General features: G+C 41.8%; 1 protein-coding gene across 3 annotated transcripts in view; it reads left to right on the forward strand.

Moving 5' to 3' along the window:
- Positions 1-19771, forward strand: part of XYLB (xylulokinase) — an 87051-nt gene extending 67280 nt beyond the window's left edge. For 2 of the 3 annotated variants that reach the window (XM_075419827.1, XM_075419826.1), the window contains 5 exons: positions 5208-5266; positions 9082-9169; positions 11405-11499; positions 17322-17406; positions 19486-19771. In XM_075419827.1, coding sequence (XP_075275942.1) covers positions 5208-5266; positions 9082-9169; positions 11405-11499; positions 17322-17406; positions 19486-19517 — 359 coding nt within the window. In that variant the 3' untranslated portion in view covers positions 19518-19771. The remainder of the gene's footprint in view (positions 1-5207; positions 5267-9081; positions 9170-11404; positions 11500-17321; positions 17407-19485) is intronic. The other variant, XM_075419825.1, reaches the window with a different exon arrangement.
- The last annotated feature ends 1793 nt before the right edge of the window (positions 19772-21564 follow it).

Raw genomic sequence — 21564 nt, forward strand, 5'->3', positions numbered from 1 at the left:
TGGCAAATACGGCTTGCTCTTCTCTGTAATAAATTAGCTGACGCTTCAAACTGGAAGTCAGAAACACTTCTAAAAACTAGTTTTTGAATAGCTTTTGTGAATTACTGTATTGTTTTTAGAATTGTAAAGGTGGCTGAATTTGAATGGTTGTCTTCAAGCTTGTAATTTATTCACTTGGGCGGTTGTGTTGGTCTAAACTGGGGGGGGGAAAGGAAAAGAAAAAAAAAGTGTGCTCCATTTTATTTCTGCCTCAATCAGGTAGATATTGTCTAATGTACTGAAGGCTGGTTTGTGGCAGTCTTTTTTTTTTTTCTCTGCTATGAATACTTGGAGATGTTGGAAGTGGTGCAGCACAATGAGGTAGAGAAGCAAATGCCTTTGGACCCAGTCCTAGAACTCACGGGGACAGAAAGGACACTCAGTACCTTGTACGTTTTCATATTTAAAGGGGTTTAGACAAGAGAATCCTTTTACCATAGCGGGAGTTAAATTTCGCAGTGTTTATATGAATAAGAAAGATTTGCATGAATTTTGGAAGAGTTAATATGCAAGGAAGACGATTTTGGAACATTTGTTTTATAAATGGGACAAAATAATCACATATTTTGGTGTTGATTTTCTTGAATGAAAAGCTAGAAAATACTTTTTTTGAAATTATAGTGTTTGGAGTTAATCAGAGAGATAAAGGAGGGACTGATACTTTTCTTGTTGCTTGCAAATTGTAAATTGCAGTTATTCGCAATCATGCTTGTAGCTGGCATGGGTTCATGTGCCTAATCAGCTGCTTTTTGAATGCATGTTCTATTGTTCTGTTTTATTTATGGATTCAGTTGTTATGAGAAAGACATTATGAAGCTGTTTGGATGAAGCCTTGGAAATGTCTTTTAGGAGTTTTGAAAGTCAGCGAATGCCTAGAGTTTGGGGTATAAACCGGGGCTGTGTGTAGCACTGGGAATTTAGATGAAAAAGCTGAAGAATTTTCAGCCTCAGGATGGAAGGTCAAATTCTACTTTCGGACTTTGCAGTATGTGAGCCAGCAGAATTCTGGACTGACACAGGCACGTTGTTACCGTCCAGCTGAATCAGAGCCAGATCCAAAAGCCCTGAGGTCAGGAGTCATCCCATCGACGTCGGCATCCGGACCCGCGAGCAGTCTGATCTGACCCCGCTCCAGGTGGAACAGGAGGCTGAATTTCTGCCTCCGGTCTCCTTGCACAAATGACATGGCAGCAGAATCTTGGTGCTAATTATGAGCACTAACCTTCTGATTGATGTGAGTTTGCGTATGTGATTTTTTTTCTTAATAGCTGTGGTTATGTGCCAAGAACTTTAGAGGGGAGGTTGGACTGCTGAGGAGGGACTCGCCCGGTGTTACTGGTTCCACTGTCTCACTTGCTGAATCCACTATGCAACGCTATTTGAGTCTGCACTTTCTAAAAATCTTTGGTTTTCCCTCCACTTTTTGTCTTAATCTGTTTAAACTGCTTACTTTTCTGGGAAGACATCAGTTCTATGTTTGTAAATACACAGTGGTACAGGACTTCGGTCTTTTAGGGACCACTGACAACAGCTAAACAAAAATAACAGTAATTTCTCTCATTTCTCGGTGACAGGTTATTTTCTTTTTCACTATGTGCCTTTCAATGAAAGCAATATTTTGGCTGAAAACAAGAGCCAGGAGATGAACTTTAACATCATTCAATTCTTGCTGGATCTGTGTGAAAGGCAGAATGGGGGTTCTTGTATGAGCAGTAACATACAGAGGGTGGGCTGACTTCTCAGCCTGTGTGGGAAAGTGCCTTATGCTCAGTCTTGCCACGTAAGTGAACTTCTTTACTTGGGGGTGTGTGTGTGTCGTCGTCCCGTCCCCCGCCCCGGTCCAGAGGGAATTATTATTTTAACTGAATTTCTTTAGATCAGTCTCCATGTTCCACAGCAGATTGCAGGATGACACCATGCCATGCACAACTGCAGACGCTTTCCAGACAGGGTTAAAACTCTGTGTCAGCTCTCTAAAAAAATCATTAATTTTTAAATAGGAAGGAAATAAACTGGTTGGTTAGGTACTATGCAGGGAGCTTTTAATTAAAAGATGTTTAAATCTGATTCTCTCAACTGTCAAAGAATTGAATTCATGAATTATGTTTGCTACGGTTGTTTTTTTTGTTAGTAACACTGTATTTAAGTTCTTTCTCAGCACTGCCATAGGGGATGAATGGTAGCTCCTGACAGATTCAAACACAGCTGGCTGAGAACACCGCTAGTGATGGATGAACAATGTCTTTGTTAATGCCCCTGTATACATAAATGATGGGCTTGCTTTATTTATTTATAAGATGTATCCAATTACACATCTCGGAGCAAATGTCCACCGTTCAGTAAGGCACACAATATTGGCATTAAAAAGACAATCCCTGAAATCAGTGATCAATACATTTTCTTCACTCTCAGGAGAGAGATTGAAATAAGAAGTAAACCTAAAATTCAGCAAATTCAAGTAAGTTCTTTTTGTGACCTACTCCACATCTGTAAGAAGTGGCTGAAACTCAACCAGGGAGGCCGTTGTCGCTGCTCTGGCCATAGGCAGAGCTGCCTCTGGAAACACAATACACTGGGTTCACCTAAGATCCCTCTTCCACCTGGTCTGGATGGACCAGTCGCACCAGTACAGAGAGTCAGATTCTGTTGCCAGACAGTGATGGCTAGGGTTCACTAGGCTGTTAGCTACTGGGATGTTTCAGTGAAGCAAGCCATCCTAATTATTCCAAGTGGAGGAGAATGAGTAGTTTTGCCCTTTGTATAGCTTCAGCCTATGGTTTTAGCTTTTTTTTACTGTGTATCTCTGTGTGTTTCTACTCACGAGCTGATCCAATTTAGAGCTGGAGATGTCCAACCAACACTAGAAACTTCACAGTGTAAATTAAGTTAGTTTCTTTTATCAAGTAGGTTAGCTATATACTGAAATAATTCTTAGCATTTTGCTACAAAAGAATTAATTTGGATTAAGATGTATGTGCAGATAATCCAGGTGTTGAACACTTCTGGGCTTAAGGTCTGTTTCCCCTCTTGGTAGATATCCCACTCAACTAATAATAGGGTAAATGTGTACTCACGAGTGATTTCTATAGAATAGCTAATGCACTGTAAATTCACCCCTACTTTTCATATGGTAACTTAAATAGAAGTACCCTGAGGTACAGTCATGGCATAAATTGATAGCGTAGCCAAAACGTGAATCGTTTGACCCAGCAAGGAGTAAGTCTCCCGTCCAGCCCTCGATTCGTAATGCAAACAGATTATCTGTTACCGGGGCACTGGAGTCAGCTACAAAGCAGAAACCAGCCCTGCCTGGCCTGTTGGTAACGGTGCCGGTGGAAGCAGACAGCAGTATGGCCTGACAGAGCTCCGAAATGTTTGGAAAGTTGTGGAGCAGAAGCCCCAAGACAGAGAGCTGGCATGCAGGTGGAAGTGCAAGAACCAGCTGAGCTGAGCTGTGTTTGCGGTTTTCCCGGGGCTGGCTGCTGTTGGGCTTTACCACTTTGCTGTTGTCTCTGAAGGTGATAGCCCAGCAGTTTATTAAACCCCTTTCTGGAGGCGATGGAGAGCAAGCATGCCTTATTCTTTGGTTTTAGCTGCTGTGAAGCATAGCCAACATGTTTGTTTCTCCTGCTGTCTTTCTGGTTGTCTCTGAAATGTGATCTTTTCACGTTGGATATAGTAGTTCTGCAAGAATTTATACTTGCGTCAAGGTGTAGCAAGACAGAATTGTGACTACTGGGCAAATCATTTTGAGTTCGGTTTGGTTTCTAGGAACAGAGGCTTGCTAGTTATTTTTCACTGGTTTCTGTGCTCTTATGTTGTTGTGATAATCTTGGCAGGGATCTGTCACTCTGTGTTGGTGTAATTGAAACTTGCTTTCCCTGAGGAATCACTCTGCTGTTTGTTTTATTTGTTTACTGACATTGACAGAGATCCTAATGGCTCTTAAAACCCAATTTGTGCATCACTGAATATCCTCCAAAGAGGAAAATAAAATTAAATGTATCAGTAAAATAGGGTCCCCCATGCAATGCTTTGTGTGGGTCTTAGACTCCACCTGAGCACCTAGCTGTGGGTCTAGAAGTGGCATGGTGAGCTGCATCTTCTCTTTGTTTCTAATTCTGTCCTCGGGGCTTTTGTCATTAAGATACTTGAAAGGATAAATGACAAATTTAGGGCATCAATATAAGTTGACCAACTTTGTCTGGTGAGGAATAAATTATCTTTAGCTTTTATTAAAAAGGAGACTGAGATAACAAAACAATAACCACAGTAAAATTCCCCTTTTGGGAGCGTATACGTGATGGTATCACTTACTGTTGTCGTAAATCAGGGTGATTAAGTGTTTAGGTTTTTTAAACATACGATATCAAAGTGTTTATGCATTTATTTTGTTTTAAGCCTTGGAGGAATTTCCATGAGATCATGTGGAGTACTCGCGTTCATGATGCCGTACTGAATTGTGGTTATGGATAGATATGTGGCTTGTTGCGTGCCGTGCTCTGGAGGAACGCGGACACAATAAATAATGAGGCACAGGACAGACATTCAGGAGTGTGAGAAGGAAGGGCGGGTTTCTTTAAAGACTAAAGATTGCAGGATACACCCAAAGCTGTGGATTTGCATTGGGTGAAGATCCAGATATTTTTTTATTTTATTGAAGTGACTTAGACCGTCTCTAATTACCTTTTGACACACTTCCTTGTCATTCAAGCATATAGGGATTGCCCAGGTTTCAGTGAACTCTGCCTGTGAACATCACGAGGAGATAAGTTGGGAAAATCCCGCTGATTTTAAAGGTTATCTGTCAGTTTGTATATATACAGCTATGAGCCAAACCAATCTGACCTCAAACCAGAGCTGTAGTATACTAACACTCCACCTTTCTTATTGTATATCTCTTTTGTAAATCTCCCTGACTTTGGTAGCACTATAATAATAATAGATCTGCAATATTTATGTTGCCTCTTCTAAGGAAGTGTTCTAATGTGTCTTGGAAAGGTGGGTAATTAGTCTTATCTCCTTTTTTACAGAAGGTAAATTAGAGGTACAGAGAGAGAGCCCAAACCGTCTGACTCCCCCCTCCCTATTCTCATTGCTTGGCTCAGTAGTGGGAATCTTGGCAATATGCACTTTCAGTCTGATCTATACATTGTATTCCATTGCAGTGCCCAGAACAAGGATTTTGGCTACTGGTGGTGCATCCCACAACAAAAAGATCTTACAGGTAAGTGGAAAATTAAATCCTTTGAACTGAACTTGCAGTTGCATCTTCATTTTTATTTTGAAGTGCTAACTAAATCACTGCAACTGCAGAGGAAGATATGGATATGGGATTGTGAATCTGCTGCAGGTCTTTGGGGTTATTCTGCAGGTTCAGTGTGGAAACCTTTAGCCCAATGCTAATTTTGTATTGAACTTCAAAGGTTTTTTTACACTTGACTAGTTTTATGAATGTGTGTCTGAAGCACAGGTGATTTCCAGGTCTGATCACTTACATCAAATCAATCAGCAAAGAAATCAAGAAGAGACTTGATACAATACCTGATATTTTTGTAGTTTTTGTCATTCAGATCAAAAATGGACCATGGGTTGAAACTGGAGGGGGATTATGCTGGTGCTGAGCACTCAAAGAAACCCACCCCAAACAAACAAAAAACCCCAAACAGACCCCCGAACCCTACCCTTGTTGTTTTGAGTATCTGCTGCTTCTTAGCATTGTGTCACATACTGGGGGGAGGCTACGCTTCTGTATAGTCTCTCCTCCCTCTTCCAACCTTCCTCTCCTGCTGCTGTTGCTGCACATCCAGCCCTGGTTAAGATCCTTTGTCTGTCTACTTGAGAGCAGAGCACTGCACGCTCTGTTTCTGCCCAGTGAGATACGGCAAAGCCTTGCTCATGGATGGTGAGGGGCCTCTCACCTGGCTTTTGCTATCGCAGAACTAGGCATCAGGGCTGGGGTTCATCTTGCTTGAATCCACTCATCTGTGATGTGATGTCTGTATATGATCTGTCAGTCCTGTAACAGTCGGGAGATCCAGTCAGTTACAGTGCAGAGGAAAGCGGTTGGTGTTTTATCTTCTCAAACGTAGATGCCTCCCTCCGGGTGAGCCAAAGAGATTTCTGAACTCCACTGATGGTCTTGAGAAGCTCCCCTTTGCCTAGAGGCTCCAATGCTGAGCCTGGGGGTAGATGTCTACACCAAAAGGCACCTGTGGTAATCTTGGGCTAAGTCCTGGCACTGAGGTTAGCCACCATGGGGTGAATTGTTTTCTGGAGATGCCAATCCCTTTCCACCAGCCTCAATTACGCACCATACTCTTTGACAGTTGCAATCATATGAAAGGAAGGTCATCTGCACTGCGAAACCTGAGCTAGAAGAAATGAAGGTTGAAGAGCAAAGAGCAAAAAGCTCTCTCTCTCCTAAGGCATCTAAACCCCCTGTTTGTATAACAGTTGGTTGTACGGCTGATTGGGACACAACAAATTCGGCATGTTTTGCCTGTAGATGTCATCTCTCTTCATCTGCTTTAGTTATTTTGCTTAGCAACTTGACGTTGGAAAATTAACTGATAGCTTAATTGCTTAAAACATTGGTCCCTACTGGAGTAATTCTACTAAGAATATGTCAGGAAAGAGATTGGATTAATAGATGAATTTGTTTTTAAAGCTGTATTTCCAGTTTAGGTGCCAGGAGGATTTCCTTGCTGTGGAATGAAGCAGAGAACTGAATGTTCTTATAACATGTAATTCTCCAACATACACGGTGGAATAATTGTGGGAATGAGAAAGTGGTGGCTCTGGTGCTTGCTCTTTACGTGTAACCATACAGCTGCTTTTAAAACTCATTAGAAATGTCTTAAAATAATATGATCAATACAGTGTCATCCACTTAATTCAATCACTGGTTAATTGGATCCTCCTTTTTAATTTAATCAAAACCTCAGAAACCATATCAGTTGCATGGAGAATAACAGCTTCCACCCTTATCATGGTCAATTTTGGATAATTTGTTCCAGGGCTACAAAAGACTATCATTTAATTAATCAACATGCAGTAACTCCTGTATTTTACATGGCAAAGGAGGCAACTTAGGAAAATCTGTTTAAAAAAATATAGTAAGGCAGCTTTCTTCATGATTCTGGGAAGCTTTTCATAACATATGTGGTGCTTGATTAATGACCACATGAAACACAGTGAAATATTTTAAACAGTAAAACCTCTAACACTTTCTTTTAAAATTATTCAGGAGAGAGACCACAGTTTCAAATCACTTACTAAATATATGAACTTTGAATAAATTTAATTATATAATCATATGGCACAAAAGGTAGTTATTATTTGTAGTATTACAGCACTTATTAGCATTCAGTATAGAGCTGCATTGTATAAGGCTCTGCAGAGATAAAAAAAGAAAAAGAACCTCTGTTGTCCAAAGGAATGTGCAATTCAAGCTGAAGACAAGATGAGATGAAGAAGCAGATGGGGAACGCACTGAAACAATGCAGTGGTATTGGCTGGCAGGATGGGCAGCGGAACCAGCACTCTGTGCCCTCATCGTTTCCAGAGGGCTTTTTAATAGATACTGTGGTTAATTTTCTGTTTGTCCTCTAGCACTGAAGCTCGTGTATTGCTCAGTGCTTGCTTGTAAGTGAAGTTGGGCAATACTGACTTGGCTATCTTGCCAGAAGAGAGTGTTTGAAGTGTGTAACCTCAGGCTTTCATTGGATTCTAGTTAGCAACCAGCCACTTTTGTTTAAAATTACAAAAATTGGTTATTTTCAAAGGTTTTGATTTGCAGATTCCCCACAAATTTTCAGAGAAAGAGGTAAAATACTTCAGAAATGTCACATACTGTTTTTTTCTATAGCATGTATGGACTGAATTTCTTAGCCATTTTTTGTGAAGCCCTGGGGCCCATGATCAGTAGAGCTGCAAATTCCTGGATCAGGATTGCAGGTCACTAATCTGAACGATTTGGATACATGGACACTCTCGCCTTTTTTTAGACTTGATTGTATGGATGTATATGGGGTGATACGCTGTTCCCTTTGACATTAAAACCAGCACAAGTTAAATCTGAATTGTTACTTGCTGCTTGCGTTGCTCAGCCTGAGGGGCACCTGGAATCCTGGAGGGGATATAACCAAAATGGAAAGAGTTTGTTGACAATGTTTTTGGAAAAGAGTTACTGAACCTCCTTAGTCCCTATCCAAATATGTCTTTGTTTTCCCCCTTCTGTATCTGTTTGCCCAAGCCTACACGGTGGGAAGAGCACATGTACTCAGTGAATACGAGATACCTGGTGTCACTTTCAGTGCAGAATGACGTGTGGTCAAATAACTTCAATATCTGTTGGATACTGTAACAAATTCTTTGCCTGTAAAATTTTCTTTGTATTGCTGAAGCCAAGTTGAGAAGTGTCTTGGTATATCTTCATAGCTAAGGATCCCTCAAATACATTAAAATTCCTGGTAAATTTAGACACTGTGTAACCAGCTCCTGTGTCATTCTTTCTGCTAACCCTAATATGATGGGAAAGGTGGAAGTGAGGAAGACAGGCTTAGTGGGCCTTCATACCGCTGGAGCTTTTGTTTTATGAAAGTTAACTGGGGAGCCATGACTGGTTCCTCTCTCCTTACTTCCTTGGCTCAGCCATAAATGCAATGGAATGAAACAGGCACCAGGTGTAGGTACCTGAGCAGGTCTCCTTGCCCTACTGTAAGCCTTTGGCATGGGCTGGTTGTGTGGGCTTGTGAGGGAGACGATGCTTGAACCCAGACTCCTCTGAACTTGTAATAAAGAGATGCGGAGAGCAATGGGACTTTGTTTCCTGGCTGCAGTTACATCTCTAGCTCAGATTTACCAAGACCCTGTTTCGTGACAAGTTCAGGACTCATTGCCTGCAGTGCTTCTTTCCATGGGTACCCAAACGCTTGGCTGAGGTGTGTGGTAGTTACTTGTTTTCCTAAGCAGTGATAAGGGATTGCTTATCCTTTGTCTCTCATGAACATGCATAACTGATGCTTTGATACCTCCCAGGTCCTGTCCGATGTGTTCAACGCACCGGTGTACACTATCGATACTGCCAACTCTGCTTGTTTAGGAAGCGCTTACAGAGCAATTCATGGTAAGACTGTAAGGAGATACTTCTGAGCAGACTGGGCATTTAATTTCAGTTGGTTAATACTTGGGATTAACATTACTGAAAATGTGGGGAGAATAAAGCCATGTGGATCTAACTGGAAGGTCACTCGGGTCAAAGGGGGTTTTTTGCTCTTCGTGCACTTGGATTGGGACCAAGAATAACATTTACATTGTAACTGAAGTCTGGTGGCTGCTTCTCAACCAAAGAATAGGGTCTGGAAACTGTTGATACTGACAGGGGAAGGTCTAGGACTTCAGTGTGTTGAGTTGATACCTCCATGTGCCACTCTTGGAAGAATGCAGTTGACTGAAGGTGCTCGGGTAGCCTGCTGCCCCGGTTTGTGGGCCAGGCTGTAAATTGGGTTGCTGAAATGGTCAAACCAAACAGAAGATCAATCCTAGCAAAGAGGATCAGAGAGGGCAGGGACAACAGGACCAGTAATACTGCTGGCCAAGTAAATGCTATTAAACCTAGATGTATCTTCCAGCTTTTAGATGACAAGTCAAAGGATATGCGAGGTGACCTGGGCTCCATGCTCAAGTATGCACTTTCTCTTGTAAAAGCATAAATCTTGGGATACACTTAGGTTGACCAGTCATTTTGCTTGCTGTACCACATCACTCACTGTAATGCAACAGTCCAAGTCCCAGATTTAAAGCATTAATTAACTTATATCTATTAATGCATGCGTGTGTATGTCCTTAGCATAACATGAGCCATCAGCCATTTAAGAGTTGAATCCCAGGCAAGAAATCTTGTTCACGTATTTTAAAACAGTTTCTAACCTTACAGCTAAACAAATCACGGAATGCGTATCAAATTCTGAAGTCCTTATTTAGGCCAACTTTTGTTAGCCTTAGTTGTTCTTACTAGAAGCTTTAGGATTTGAACCTTAAGACATGGGTAGCTTCTGCTCAAGTTCGTGTAAGATCGTGGGATTGTAACAAGCATGGGAAAGATAATATCAGCCATCAGAAGAAATCAGCCAAGTTTTAATTTTAGAAACGAATTCTGCTGTCACATTATAGCATCTAAAGACTACATGCTCTCTTGCATTTGAAAGCAGCACTGAAAATTGCACAGCCAAATCTGGAGTCGATGTGCTTAATGCACACAGCATGCGCTCTGTATTTCCAGAAAAGATGCAGGAGTTCTGCCAGGTAGAACAGTGGAAACAGTACTGCTAGATTATCAGTATGTTTGAAGCCACAACAGGACCATTTTTCCACCCTGGGGACCAAGTTTCCAAACTGTTTTTCTCTGTACTCAAACTTTACATACTGTTTCAGAAGCCACCAGAAGCTTCCCAGCACCTCATGCTGCAGGCAAATTGCTTGTCTGTGAATGCATGCGAAATGTGGAGCTGCCGTTAAAGTTTGTGGAGATATTTTGTATCCATGGAAGATGTGAATTCCCTCTGCCCGTTTGGCATATGAATTCCTGAGGCTTGGCTGACGGAGCGTTTGAGTGAAGGTTTCAGATGCCACACTGATGGAGGGGCTCCTTAGCTCAGGTACTCTGCCAGCCAAGCCCCAGGGGCTTACTGTGTGTGTTTCTAAATGGCATTTTTGATTGATGCTTTCAGCTGACTCACTCTTGGCCAGGCAAAGGAATTGAGTAAATGTGAAGACTTGCTAATATAAATGAAATATTGATGGCAAGGGCGCCTTAATAATATTACAGTGTACCTCTACAAGTAGGGTGTTCCACAGTTAGCCTGGGGTTCTTAGCAGGTGTAACAAGGAATTCCTGAAATGCTGCGATTCACTGGCAAAGCAAAATGCTGTAGTGGCAGAACTCCCCTATTATTCTGCTTCCTTATAGATAAATATATTTAATATTTTCTTGACAGTGCTTTTATTTCTCTTCCTTTTTTGTTTAGTCACATTTTGTCCTTGAATCACCTGCTTCCACATATTTTCACTGCTGTTTACTGTATTGTTGTAGCCATAAATAATTACTGATATTGTTGAGTAGCACTTCTGCTGCTTACCTAATCTCCAGGGTAAGAAATGAGTGATTGGCAAAACCTCAATCACAGAGTCCCCACTTCCCAGGCTAGCGTGTTGGAACGTAAGATCTTCTGCCATTTACCCTTCAATCCTGAGTGCTGACCTGACCAGGCAGGATCAATAAAATGTATTAATTTGCGAGGGAGTCAAGGCACATCCCTCATCATGCTTTTTGCATTGATCAGGATTGTGATTCTCGTTGCAGGGCTTGTAGCTGAGACGAATGTGTCCTTGGCTGATGTTGTGAAATTAGCACCAGAGCCTAGACTGGCCGTTACGCCAGCCACTGGGGTGGAGGAGGTAAGCAAACCTGGGAATACCGTTTTTCTTTTAATTTCCTGGCTGCTTCAAAATGTAGTGGTTTACTAATTTTTCTAGTAAAATAGATCAATTTAAGAAACATTTTGTTAAGCAATTCCTACTCCTTGTTGTAAACATTGATTTGATTTTGGGGGGATCTCTGGTGTTGTAGCAATGCAAGAATCTGAGTGATCACTCTGCCCACGTCTGTGAGAGTGTTTTTTTTTCCTAACTGGGTGTGAGCAGAGAGCAAAATCTGTTCCTTAAGGGACAGAAAAAAAGTTATAAAATAGATTGAATTTGGATAGTGATCAGTCAGATTGTAACTGATAATATTGACAAAATAGTCTGGACTCTTTTGCAGCAAGCAACATGGAAAAAGGCATGGTGACGATGCTTTCTGCCTGCTTGGAAAGCATCCCAAGAAATCCTTCCTGTCTGATCTTAAACAGGGATCAGCAATTGTCTGTCTTCACTCATAGCTCTCAGTTGGAAAAGCTGAAAGCATGCCAACTGGGAGGACTCATTTGGCACAGGACTTCGGTACTGTGCCCATCCTGGGAATTTCAGCGTATCTGAAGGTGAAGCTTATGCTTTATGGGGCACAAAGAAAAAGAACAAAAAACAAGAACAAAAATAAGACAAAGCAAAAGAAATAGTCATCATTGCTCGCTGTGTGGTTCTAGCCCTTGTAGACCCAAGGAAGGAATCGTTGTCTCGGGCTCCCCAGTGCAACCCTGCACCCCTCGCTGTCAGGTGCTGAAGGCCTTAGTTTGCAACGGCTTCTGAAATACGATGTCCAGTAATAAGTCAACAATACAATATAGCAAGATTCCTGGAGAACACAGGTTTAAATAACCAAAGGTGAATCTAACTCTGTCTTCAGTTGTGTAGGAAATGTAGGAACTTGGTTTACATCAGCACAACCTTACACTTTCCATTTATGAGATCTGGGTGTGCCCTTACTACAGGCAACAAGATTTTAAAGCTTTTATTTAAACTGGGAAATTAATGATCTGCCAAAACTACTAACTCCCAGCTACATGTGTAGCGGGGCACCAGATATCATCATGAGTAATAACAGAAGTGATCATGCTGCATTGTGCCTGCCAGCGTATTATTTAATTATTAACTGAGATGGAGAAGCTCAGTAATCGAATAGAAGTCCCCTTCAGAAATATTAAGACATTGAATAATTTAAACTTGATTGATCTGATCTCATTTACTCAACCTTCCCCCCTCATTTTAAAAGATAAAATAATTAACAGCGATGGCCTGCATCGTGCGTGTCGCAGCTGAAGCCGTCTGCAGGGAACACGCTTCAGGAGCAGTTCCCTGGTGGCTGGCTCAACCTCGCGTTGCTGCCCTGTCCCCCCCCAAAATGCTGTCTGCTGAAAAGCTGCCAGCCTGGCTGCTGTGGAGGTGGAGAGGGCTCGAGACCTGCTTTTGACCCCCTGGTGCTGCTTCAGCTAGAAAACTCCAGGGCAGGGAATACAGCTGTCACTCACAGGGGCCTTGCGAGAGCAGCAAGCACCTGGTACCCCCGCGGGGGCCGAGCTAACCGAACTGGAAGGGTCCGGGGGGAATTCATTTACCTCGTTCTATTTTACTGTCTGCATAAAATGGCCTGGAAGCTAAAAGAGTTAATTATCTCCCTCTCGATACTTTGCTTCTCCTTTTCCACTTGGTTAGACCTGGCTCTCATAGCACATCTTTTTATTAGTTTTAAATGATGTACAGCAGTGAATTATTGCCCCAGTAGATAGGAGTGAACGATAGAGAAGGTAGTGGCTGAGCAGCGTGTAAAGGAATAACCATTCCTACGCGTTAGCTTAGCTTGCCAGCTTCATTCCCTTAAAAGCAGCTTCTTGCAATTACATATTCCACATCATTTTTTTTTTCTTCCTGTCTTATAATTTTGCAGTTGATGGTGGATTCCCTGGCTAGTTTCATGGCTGTGAAACTGCAGAAAGCCAGAGGGCCTGTCAGTAATACAGTGTGTTAGCATGAACAGTGCAGTAAAAATTCATAATGTGATGAGTCAGTTTGATTCTGTTTTTTACAGTGCTGCATCTCCCTGTCCATCCAATTTCATTCTGTTGAGGTTAGAGGCTTTCGCTTAAATGACGGTTCTTTTTATAAACTTCAAAGTCATCCTGAGGTTAAGTTCTGTCTCACTGAGGAGCTCTTCTGAAAGCGTCTGGCTAACCAATGTGAAATTCCCTGGACCATTTCCCTGCATTTTTTTTGGACAGCTACGGCTAAATCTTGGCAGGATGGAGAAAAACAGGTCATAACACAGCAATCTGCTCTGGTTTCATCCGTTCTTTCTGGTATAGGTTGGAGGCAACATGTGTTAGATCATTGAAGGGATGAAAACCTCTTACAGACAGAGGTCAAACTGCAGTTTGATGTAGCTTCATTGCTAAGGCTTGTGCAGCAGTAGGACTTTCCAGGAACCAAAAATGCAAGAAGTGTTTCTTCGGTTGCTGAAGGATTGTTTGTGATCATGAAAGTGATTTCAGAAAGGAAAAGCAGGGCATGCAAAATAGCTCTTCTGGTTCGATTAAGCTGATGGGCAGGTAAAATAAAGTCGCAAGATGGGAGACATAGAGCTTGTGATGAGTTAGTAGTTAGTGGAAACTGAGGTCCTGTAAGTTGCAACTTGTCTGGCAGAAATGTGACTTTATCCTGTAGCAGACCAGCCTTACTGGAAGAGACCATCTGAAAGAGAATAAATCCCTCTCTTTGGCTATGACCCTGAGTCTTGTAGTTGAACCTGATTTCGCAGTATATTTGTAGGGCGTGGGGGCTCACCCAACTTGAGCTTGTTTCTAATTCTGTCAAGACCCAAACAGGTCATAAGGTATTCTGGTGGAATCCGTCACGGTGATAGTCTTTGGTCACTTACTCAGCCAGGCTAGCTGAAGTCAGTCATCTGTGGGTTAACCCAATGAATTCTTCTCCTCTGTTTTCAAAACAGCAAAAATTAGAGTCAGCTCACCTCTCTGGAGCCTCCTCATCCCCCCAAGGAAAAAGATTGATCAGAACCACTAAGCATGACAGAAATAATCAGGAGATTCTAGAGCAATAAATATATGTTAACAGACAGAAGGTATCTATTATTCTGGCATTAGAATTCAGCTCTATTTTAGTAATCTGTTAAAACAGAGATGGTTGGCTAGTTGGTTAATTAAGCAAAAAAGCATGAGAAGGAACATCATTATCTGGAGTTGGTCACTTGTGTTTATACAAGCCATGTGCCTATGATGTATTGTCAGATTTACCGTAATATCGTTGTGTAGGGTTTTGTAGGCAGAAGGTGTAGTGCAGTTTGCTACCTCTGGACGTGTAATTTTTGATTGCATTATTGACTCTGCTGAGATGTATTAATTCTGCAAAAACTCAAGAAGGGAAAATGTAGACCTTATAGGTTTTCTTGACTTTGGTGAATTGCCTTGTAAGTAGGTGGATTTATAGAAGTGACCCTATTACCCAGGAAGGTTATAATGATCTGTTTATTGATTTAAAATAATTATATTTTTGTTGAGTTAGATTTTGGGAGGGGGAGGTTGTTTTTCTAGGGTTGGTTTAGGTTGGTAATTTAGTGCAAAGCAGCTAATAATAATACAACCACAAAAATATGATAATATGTATTAATGGGAGTTTGATTAAGGTGATTTGTGTAGCCAGTAATTTTTTTTTAGCTTGTTAAACTGGTTAAGAAAGGCTTGCAGAAGGAATATCTGGAGTAAATAAAGTGACAGTTGGAGGTGCGGTTCCTTGGAGGAGTCTTCAGAGTATTTCAGGACACTGCCATATTCTTTCTGCTTTAAGAATATTCTTTCTGTGTTAAGAAAGGTGAAAAACTGCTATGATGTAAAAATGAAACATCTGTATCTCTTGATTTCTTAAGCAAATATCTTTGAGTAATTCAAGTTCAGTTTTAAAAAAAAATGAACCTATCAAAAGTTACAAGTGTTTGTGAGAGTCTGATTAATTTTAGTCTATTCAGGGTAGGTTAAATGTACTCGGGTATATGAAAATTGGATAATCATCAGCATCATCTTTGTAATTTGTAAATTTTGAATTGCTCCAATCATTGGCTGACGTAACATTGCAGGAGATAGAGGGATCCATGTGGATTGACACTTGTAGCGATAATTTGTAGCTGGTGTTGCTTTTGGAGGGTGGCAGGGACAATGTCCCGTTGTCCCAGATATTGTACAAAGCAACAGTAAAAGCTCTGCTGAGTTCGTAGGCTGGTACCATGGTGAGATATTGTCTGAGGATGACATATTTGATTTGGACTAGAGAGCAGGGTAACATTTATTGAATGCATTTTCCAGGGAGGCCAGGTTAAGTTATTCTCTGTTGTAATGCAATATTTATCATTAACATTTTCTTAGTTATTTGTGGGACTGTCAGAGTGTGGCCAAATGGTCCCAGGAGAGAAGTTTAGGGTTTGTAAATGAAGCCATCAGAGTACAGCTAATGTTGTAGAGTAGGCTATAGAGATAAGCAGGAGAAGAGGCTATAATATAGCAAGGACAATTAAATTATGGACAATAATAAGGTTCATGTTGTGATACATGTAATTACTTTTGTTAAATATCATGGTCTGATATATTAGGTTTGAGGCTACGACAGAGAGGGAATTTATGTTCTTGAGTTTTTATGCATCATTGAGAGTTCTTTATTCCCTTTGGACCTCAATTATAAAAATAAATCTATATAATTGCCTCAGGAAAAAGGCTCCTGGAATCGCTTAGGAGGAGTTGCCCGAGGTTCAGTGGAGGCAGTTCAGTCGCAGCAGACGTGGAGAAGCACCTTTCACAGACACAACTGCGTGCACACTCAGGCCAGGTTCTCAGTCGGTGCAGTTTGGCTTTTCTTCTCCGTACTTCATGGGAGCTGCACTGCTGTGGCCCCAGACTTCAGCTGGTGTCAAGCTGGTGTGTAAAATACTGCTTGTGAAAAGCTTGTAGTACTGCTGCGCTTGTCAGCCATGATGTACTGGTGGTATTACAGCCAAATTCCCCAAGAAATAGGATTTTAAGACTTTGGCTTAGCCCTCTGAACTGCGCTGCTTTTTACCCAAAATGAACAGGAATAGACTACTAGGAATTTCTTATTTTTTTGTTTGCATTTTTTTTCAGATGGTCCATAATGCAGCATTCATTTACACTAATGGCTGGGAAGCTTATTTCAAATGCCTGAATTTTCTCAATTAGCAAGCTAAGTGCTTAAGTCCAATAAACAGGAAAAGAAACTGTATCAGTAAATGCAGTTGTTCATTTATTTTGACACATTTTAATTTAGAGTGATGTATTAACAATAGTACCTCCCAGCTTTCTGGTAATTGTGCTGTTGTGTATTTTGTAAAAATACTGCTGGGTAAGTAATATGGAGCCTGCTTCCTCAGTGGCTGAGCTCACTTACCAACGCAGCTCTGTTGTGCTGAAGCTTTGCTGAGAAGCACCTAGGGTTTATCAAATTTACAGAATAGCCAAGTAAGAGATAGCGAGGCTTGATTATAGATGCTTCAGTGAATAAAGGAGCTGTTTTCCTTTGACGTACTGATACTCCCAGCATAGCCATAGTTGCCTGCTCAATATTGTGTTTACTCTGATGTGCGTATTTAGCAGAGATGGGAGCAATAATGGGAACATGAAAAAAATATATACATGTACTTCAGTGAACCCCCCAAGGCCCTCAAGTAGTCAGTTAAAAATACCATGCTGAGTCATTTGGCATTTCGTGACAGTGGTGTGTTTTATTTTCTAACCCCGTAAATCTGCATAATTCTCCATGGATCTCAGTATCGCTGTCCTGTGGAGAAGAGGAGCTGGGGCACATACATGTTAAATGACTCACCCGGTGTCACTGAACGAGTCTGTTGCAGAGGTAGGAGTGAGTAGCTTTTTCTGTTTTAACTGGTGAAAGTCAAAGACACTGTGAGACTCGGTCTCTGTGAGATGGGTTTAAAAACTGTCCTGATGAGGCCTTGGCTAGCGAACAGTGTGTCCTGCCATTTGCTGTAGGTGCTCCTTCTCTTCTTCCCCTTCACATACTTAACCTGTTGTAGGAAAGCCTTTTAACTTCTGTAACATCTGGTTGGTAAAAGGGAGGTGTTGGTCAAAATAGGCTCCTTCTGCAGAATGGGTCCATGAAGTCACTCTAACCTGCCATAGCGGAAGGTGGAAGGGGGAATGAAGAGATAAATCTAGGTTTCACTGGTCAGACTGAAACTGTCTTTCAGGAAGAGGGAAACCCAGAAACTGGATATTTTTGCCATCAGCTGAAACACAAGAGCAAAACACACTAATTCTTTATTTCCTAGATGAGAAAACTGTGCAAAGTCTTGATGTTTTTTTTTTTTTTTTTTCATCTGAGAAAGTGTGACTGTTACAGACTGAGGCTGCTGCAGAACTGTACATAAAACTGTGCAAGAAGAACCCTGTCTCTTCCTACGGCCTCATGGTTTACACTTGAAACATCGTCCTCTTGAATTTTTCATGCATATACTGTTGTTGGCTGTGGCTCTTATCTGGAAGAGGATAAAATGCATTGAACTGCTGGATCTCACTTATTGATGAGAGCAGTAATTCAGTTTACTGGGTATGATTCATTATGGCTCTATAACCTCTCTGAACCTGGAGCCAGGAGCGAGACTGCCCTGATTATGAATAACATCAGTGCAGAGGGCTTGTAGACTAGACTGGCGGCCCCTAGGATTCATTGCACAGGGGTTGACCTGGTGGCATCCTTCTGAGGACTGCTCAAGCCTCTACCAGACCCCACACTGGCTCCTGGCAGTCCCTTCTTTGTGCTCGAGCCAGCAAATGAGTGAAGCTGTGCTGGTATGGCATGTCAAACTACTGATTTTATTAGATGGACTGTTAAAACCAGAAAGAGGAGATAAGGAAGAAGGTGTATCTCCAAGATCTAGATGAAGTACAGTTTTGGGTTGGAGCCAGCCATAGGGCTGGGCTCTGGTTCAGGCTTTCTGCTGTGTAACCTGGTCACATACAAGCAGGTCATCGTCTGTGATATGTCCTGTAATGAATTTGAAGCAAAGAGGAAAAAAAAAGGTAACAAATAAAAAAAATACCAACATGGATCTCGCTCATATCCAAAAGCATAGAGTGTGTTTGAATCTGGGGTTTCGAATACGTTTGAGTCTTGATTCTTCTTTTTACGTTTGTAGCAATTCTGGGTCTAAAAATTCCTGGAGAATTCTAGCTAGGGAAATACAAAAAAGCTACTCAGATACTCGGTGTAGATGTGGAAGGAAGCTCTGTCTCCGTTTGTCCCCCTGGGCCTGGGCTCAGGGAGCGAGGAGCCTGGCCATGGAGCAGACTGTAGATGGGACAAGTCGAAGTTGTGAAAAATGTGAAGGAGAGAAGAAACTCAAATAGATTTGGGACTATGAGAGGAGTGGGAGAGGGAGTGTGAAGTGTATTTTAGAAGACCCTGGTCAGCATATTGGCCAAGGAGGACCTTTCTGCCAGAGGTGTTTGACTGTGCTAGGGGATGGCAGCGTGCTTACGAGCAAGGCAGAGGAGGGACGGAGGCGGTGATCCGTCCTGGGGATTGCAGGGAGGCAAGGACAGGAGTTCTGCCTGGCTGATTAGGACAGCTATTACCGAGGGGGCACGTCAGACCGGGAGAGGTGACTTTAGCAGAGCTGCTTCCTCTGGAAGTAATGACTTCTGCTTATAGCAAGAACGCAGCCGCAATAAGAACAACCTGTGTGTGTCGTAAAATTAAGCTGTAAAGGAGAAGGTAAAAAGGACTGTGACATTTGAAGAAGGAAGACTGTGCAGCATTTTCTTGTGCAAATTGGGGAAAAAAAAAACCCCAAACCTTCAGGTACCTGTGAAGATGCTGAATTTTCCAGATCTGAAGATGTTTTTAATTGCAGCGTGATTTAAAAAAATATTTATTCAACCTAGACATATGTGTTTCCTGTTTTCTCTTTAGCTCTATCGTCCACTGCTGAAAAGATATGCTGAGCTCGAACAGAAGGTTATCTACAACCCAACCTCTTCTTGTCTTGCAAAATAGGAGCAAATAAAATTTATAAGTTGGCTGAAGAGTGGACTCCCAAGGAGAAGATCAGAAGAGATTTGCTCAGAATTTACTGGAGTCATTTAAATCATTTTGTTCCTCTTGGTAGACAAATAATTTTTAAATGTCTGGGTTTGAGGGGGTTGGTGGAAAAATTACTTTGTGATTGAAAACCTGATTAAAAAGCATCATATTGTTCTGTGTGTTTGTGACTTCAGTTTTTCTTGGGTACTTTTCAGATCCTGCTTGCTGTTTTGGAATAGCTGGATGACAAAGGCGTGTACCGTGTATATGTGCATCACGCTACCCATCTCTGTCAGCTTTGATTCCACGTGTTTAGCATGCCGGCCTTTCTGTCTACCTATCTAGCACGGTGTCTTGATTCCACAACTTGTCCTACTTAAATCTTTTGAAAATATCTTTCTGTAAGTCTGTGACTTGTCGATGTTTATGTCTTTGCCTACTTGAATCCAACAGAAAGCGTAAGCACACTGACTTAGTCATGTCTTCCTTTAATATGTGGAGATTTGTGGTGTGAAGGCTGATTAAAGTTCTTAAAGACTCCCTAGGATCCTCAGACAAGGGGAATTCTTGCTACATGACACTATGGAAAGTGTTGTGTGATAAAACATGATGTGGCTGGATTTTATAAATTGTGGAGAGCACAGAGGCCTTACGTGATACAGGCAGTGCTGCACAATGTTTTGCCTGACATCAGTTTTGTAAGAAAGAAAACAAGGGAGCAAACGTGGGAAATTTGATAGGTTTCCTGTCTGTTTCAGAAAGCAGAGTCAGTTCATCTGCACAGTGGTTTGGGGTTATACTGTTTTCCTTTCTTCCTTCAGGTGTCATGGCTATGAAATTCTTTGTGTCGTGCTGAGTGTGAGTGCAGAAGTAGGGCTCTGCTCCCAACAAGGCACGAAGGTGACTGTTTGGGTTTTTTTTTATACCACGAATACCCCATTTGTTTCGTGGAGACCCTGAGCAGAACTGGTGACTGTCTTGCTCTGTCGCTACTCTCCACTTCAGATGGTTTAGTCCAGATGAAGTAGACTCTGGGTGAGAAAAGCTTAGAGAAAATACAAGAGAACTTTCTGCAGGGACATGTGGAAGTCACAGATTTTGAATGAACATCCTAAATCACCCTGTGCAAGCGGGAACGCTTTACAGCACCATTCTGCAGGGCCGGTATCTTCCCCTTAGGATAAAATTTCTTCTGGGAATAAAGCAGACTTGTTTAATGAAAGTGACTGAAGCCTTTCTTCCCTTCTTGTAGAAGTTGTAATGTGCCTAGGGAATAAACCGTGGAATTGTAGGGAGCAGAGAAGCTCTTTATTGAGTATTTGAGAGCTGGATTGTGTCCCTGCTGGAGCTGGGTGACTCGGATTCGTATTCTTCATGTAACAGTGACCTAGGAGCGCTTGCCCCATCCCTGCTGCATCTCTGCGGTGAGGACGGGAACCCTGTGCCAGGACTCACCTCCAGAGTGGCATGGAAATGGGCACATTCCTCCTTTGCTTTCCCCTTAAGCACTTCATTTCCGAGTACGAACAGTGCCTTTTTTTGTTCACAACTGGATAATTATAACTTCTCTTGATATTAGCCTGATTACTCAGGAAGGTCAAGAATTACATTTCCGAGTTTCTAAAGCAGGCTTCTTTTAAGCAATTGCTTTAAAAGGTGGCATTACAAATACACATCTATCTCTTTTATGTGCTTATTATTCTGGGTCCCAAGGTACAGTGATAAAACATATAATACTTCTCACAGGCCTCCACCGTCAGCAGTTGCTTTGTCATTGAGCAAGGCTGTAGAGAGGTACAGAAGGATTTATTAATGCAAGTTGAACAATGCCTACTAGTTTAAGCAGCATTACCATCATCATTAGTCTTTAATTCTGCCTGGTTACTGGTTTGACATCAAGGTTAACCACACAGGGAAGGGATTCAGAGAGGCGTTTTAGCTTTGTGCAGTTTTGGTGACAATTTCTTG

Source organism: Opisthocomus hoazin, chromosome 4, assembly GCF_030867145.1.
Source record: "Opisthocomus hoazin isolate bOpiHoa1 chromosome 4, bOpiHoa1.hap1, whole genome shotgun sequence".
Lineage (NCBI taxonomy): Eukaryota > Metazoa > Chordata > Aves > Opisthocomiformes > Opisthocomidae > Opisthocomus > Opisthocomus hoazin.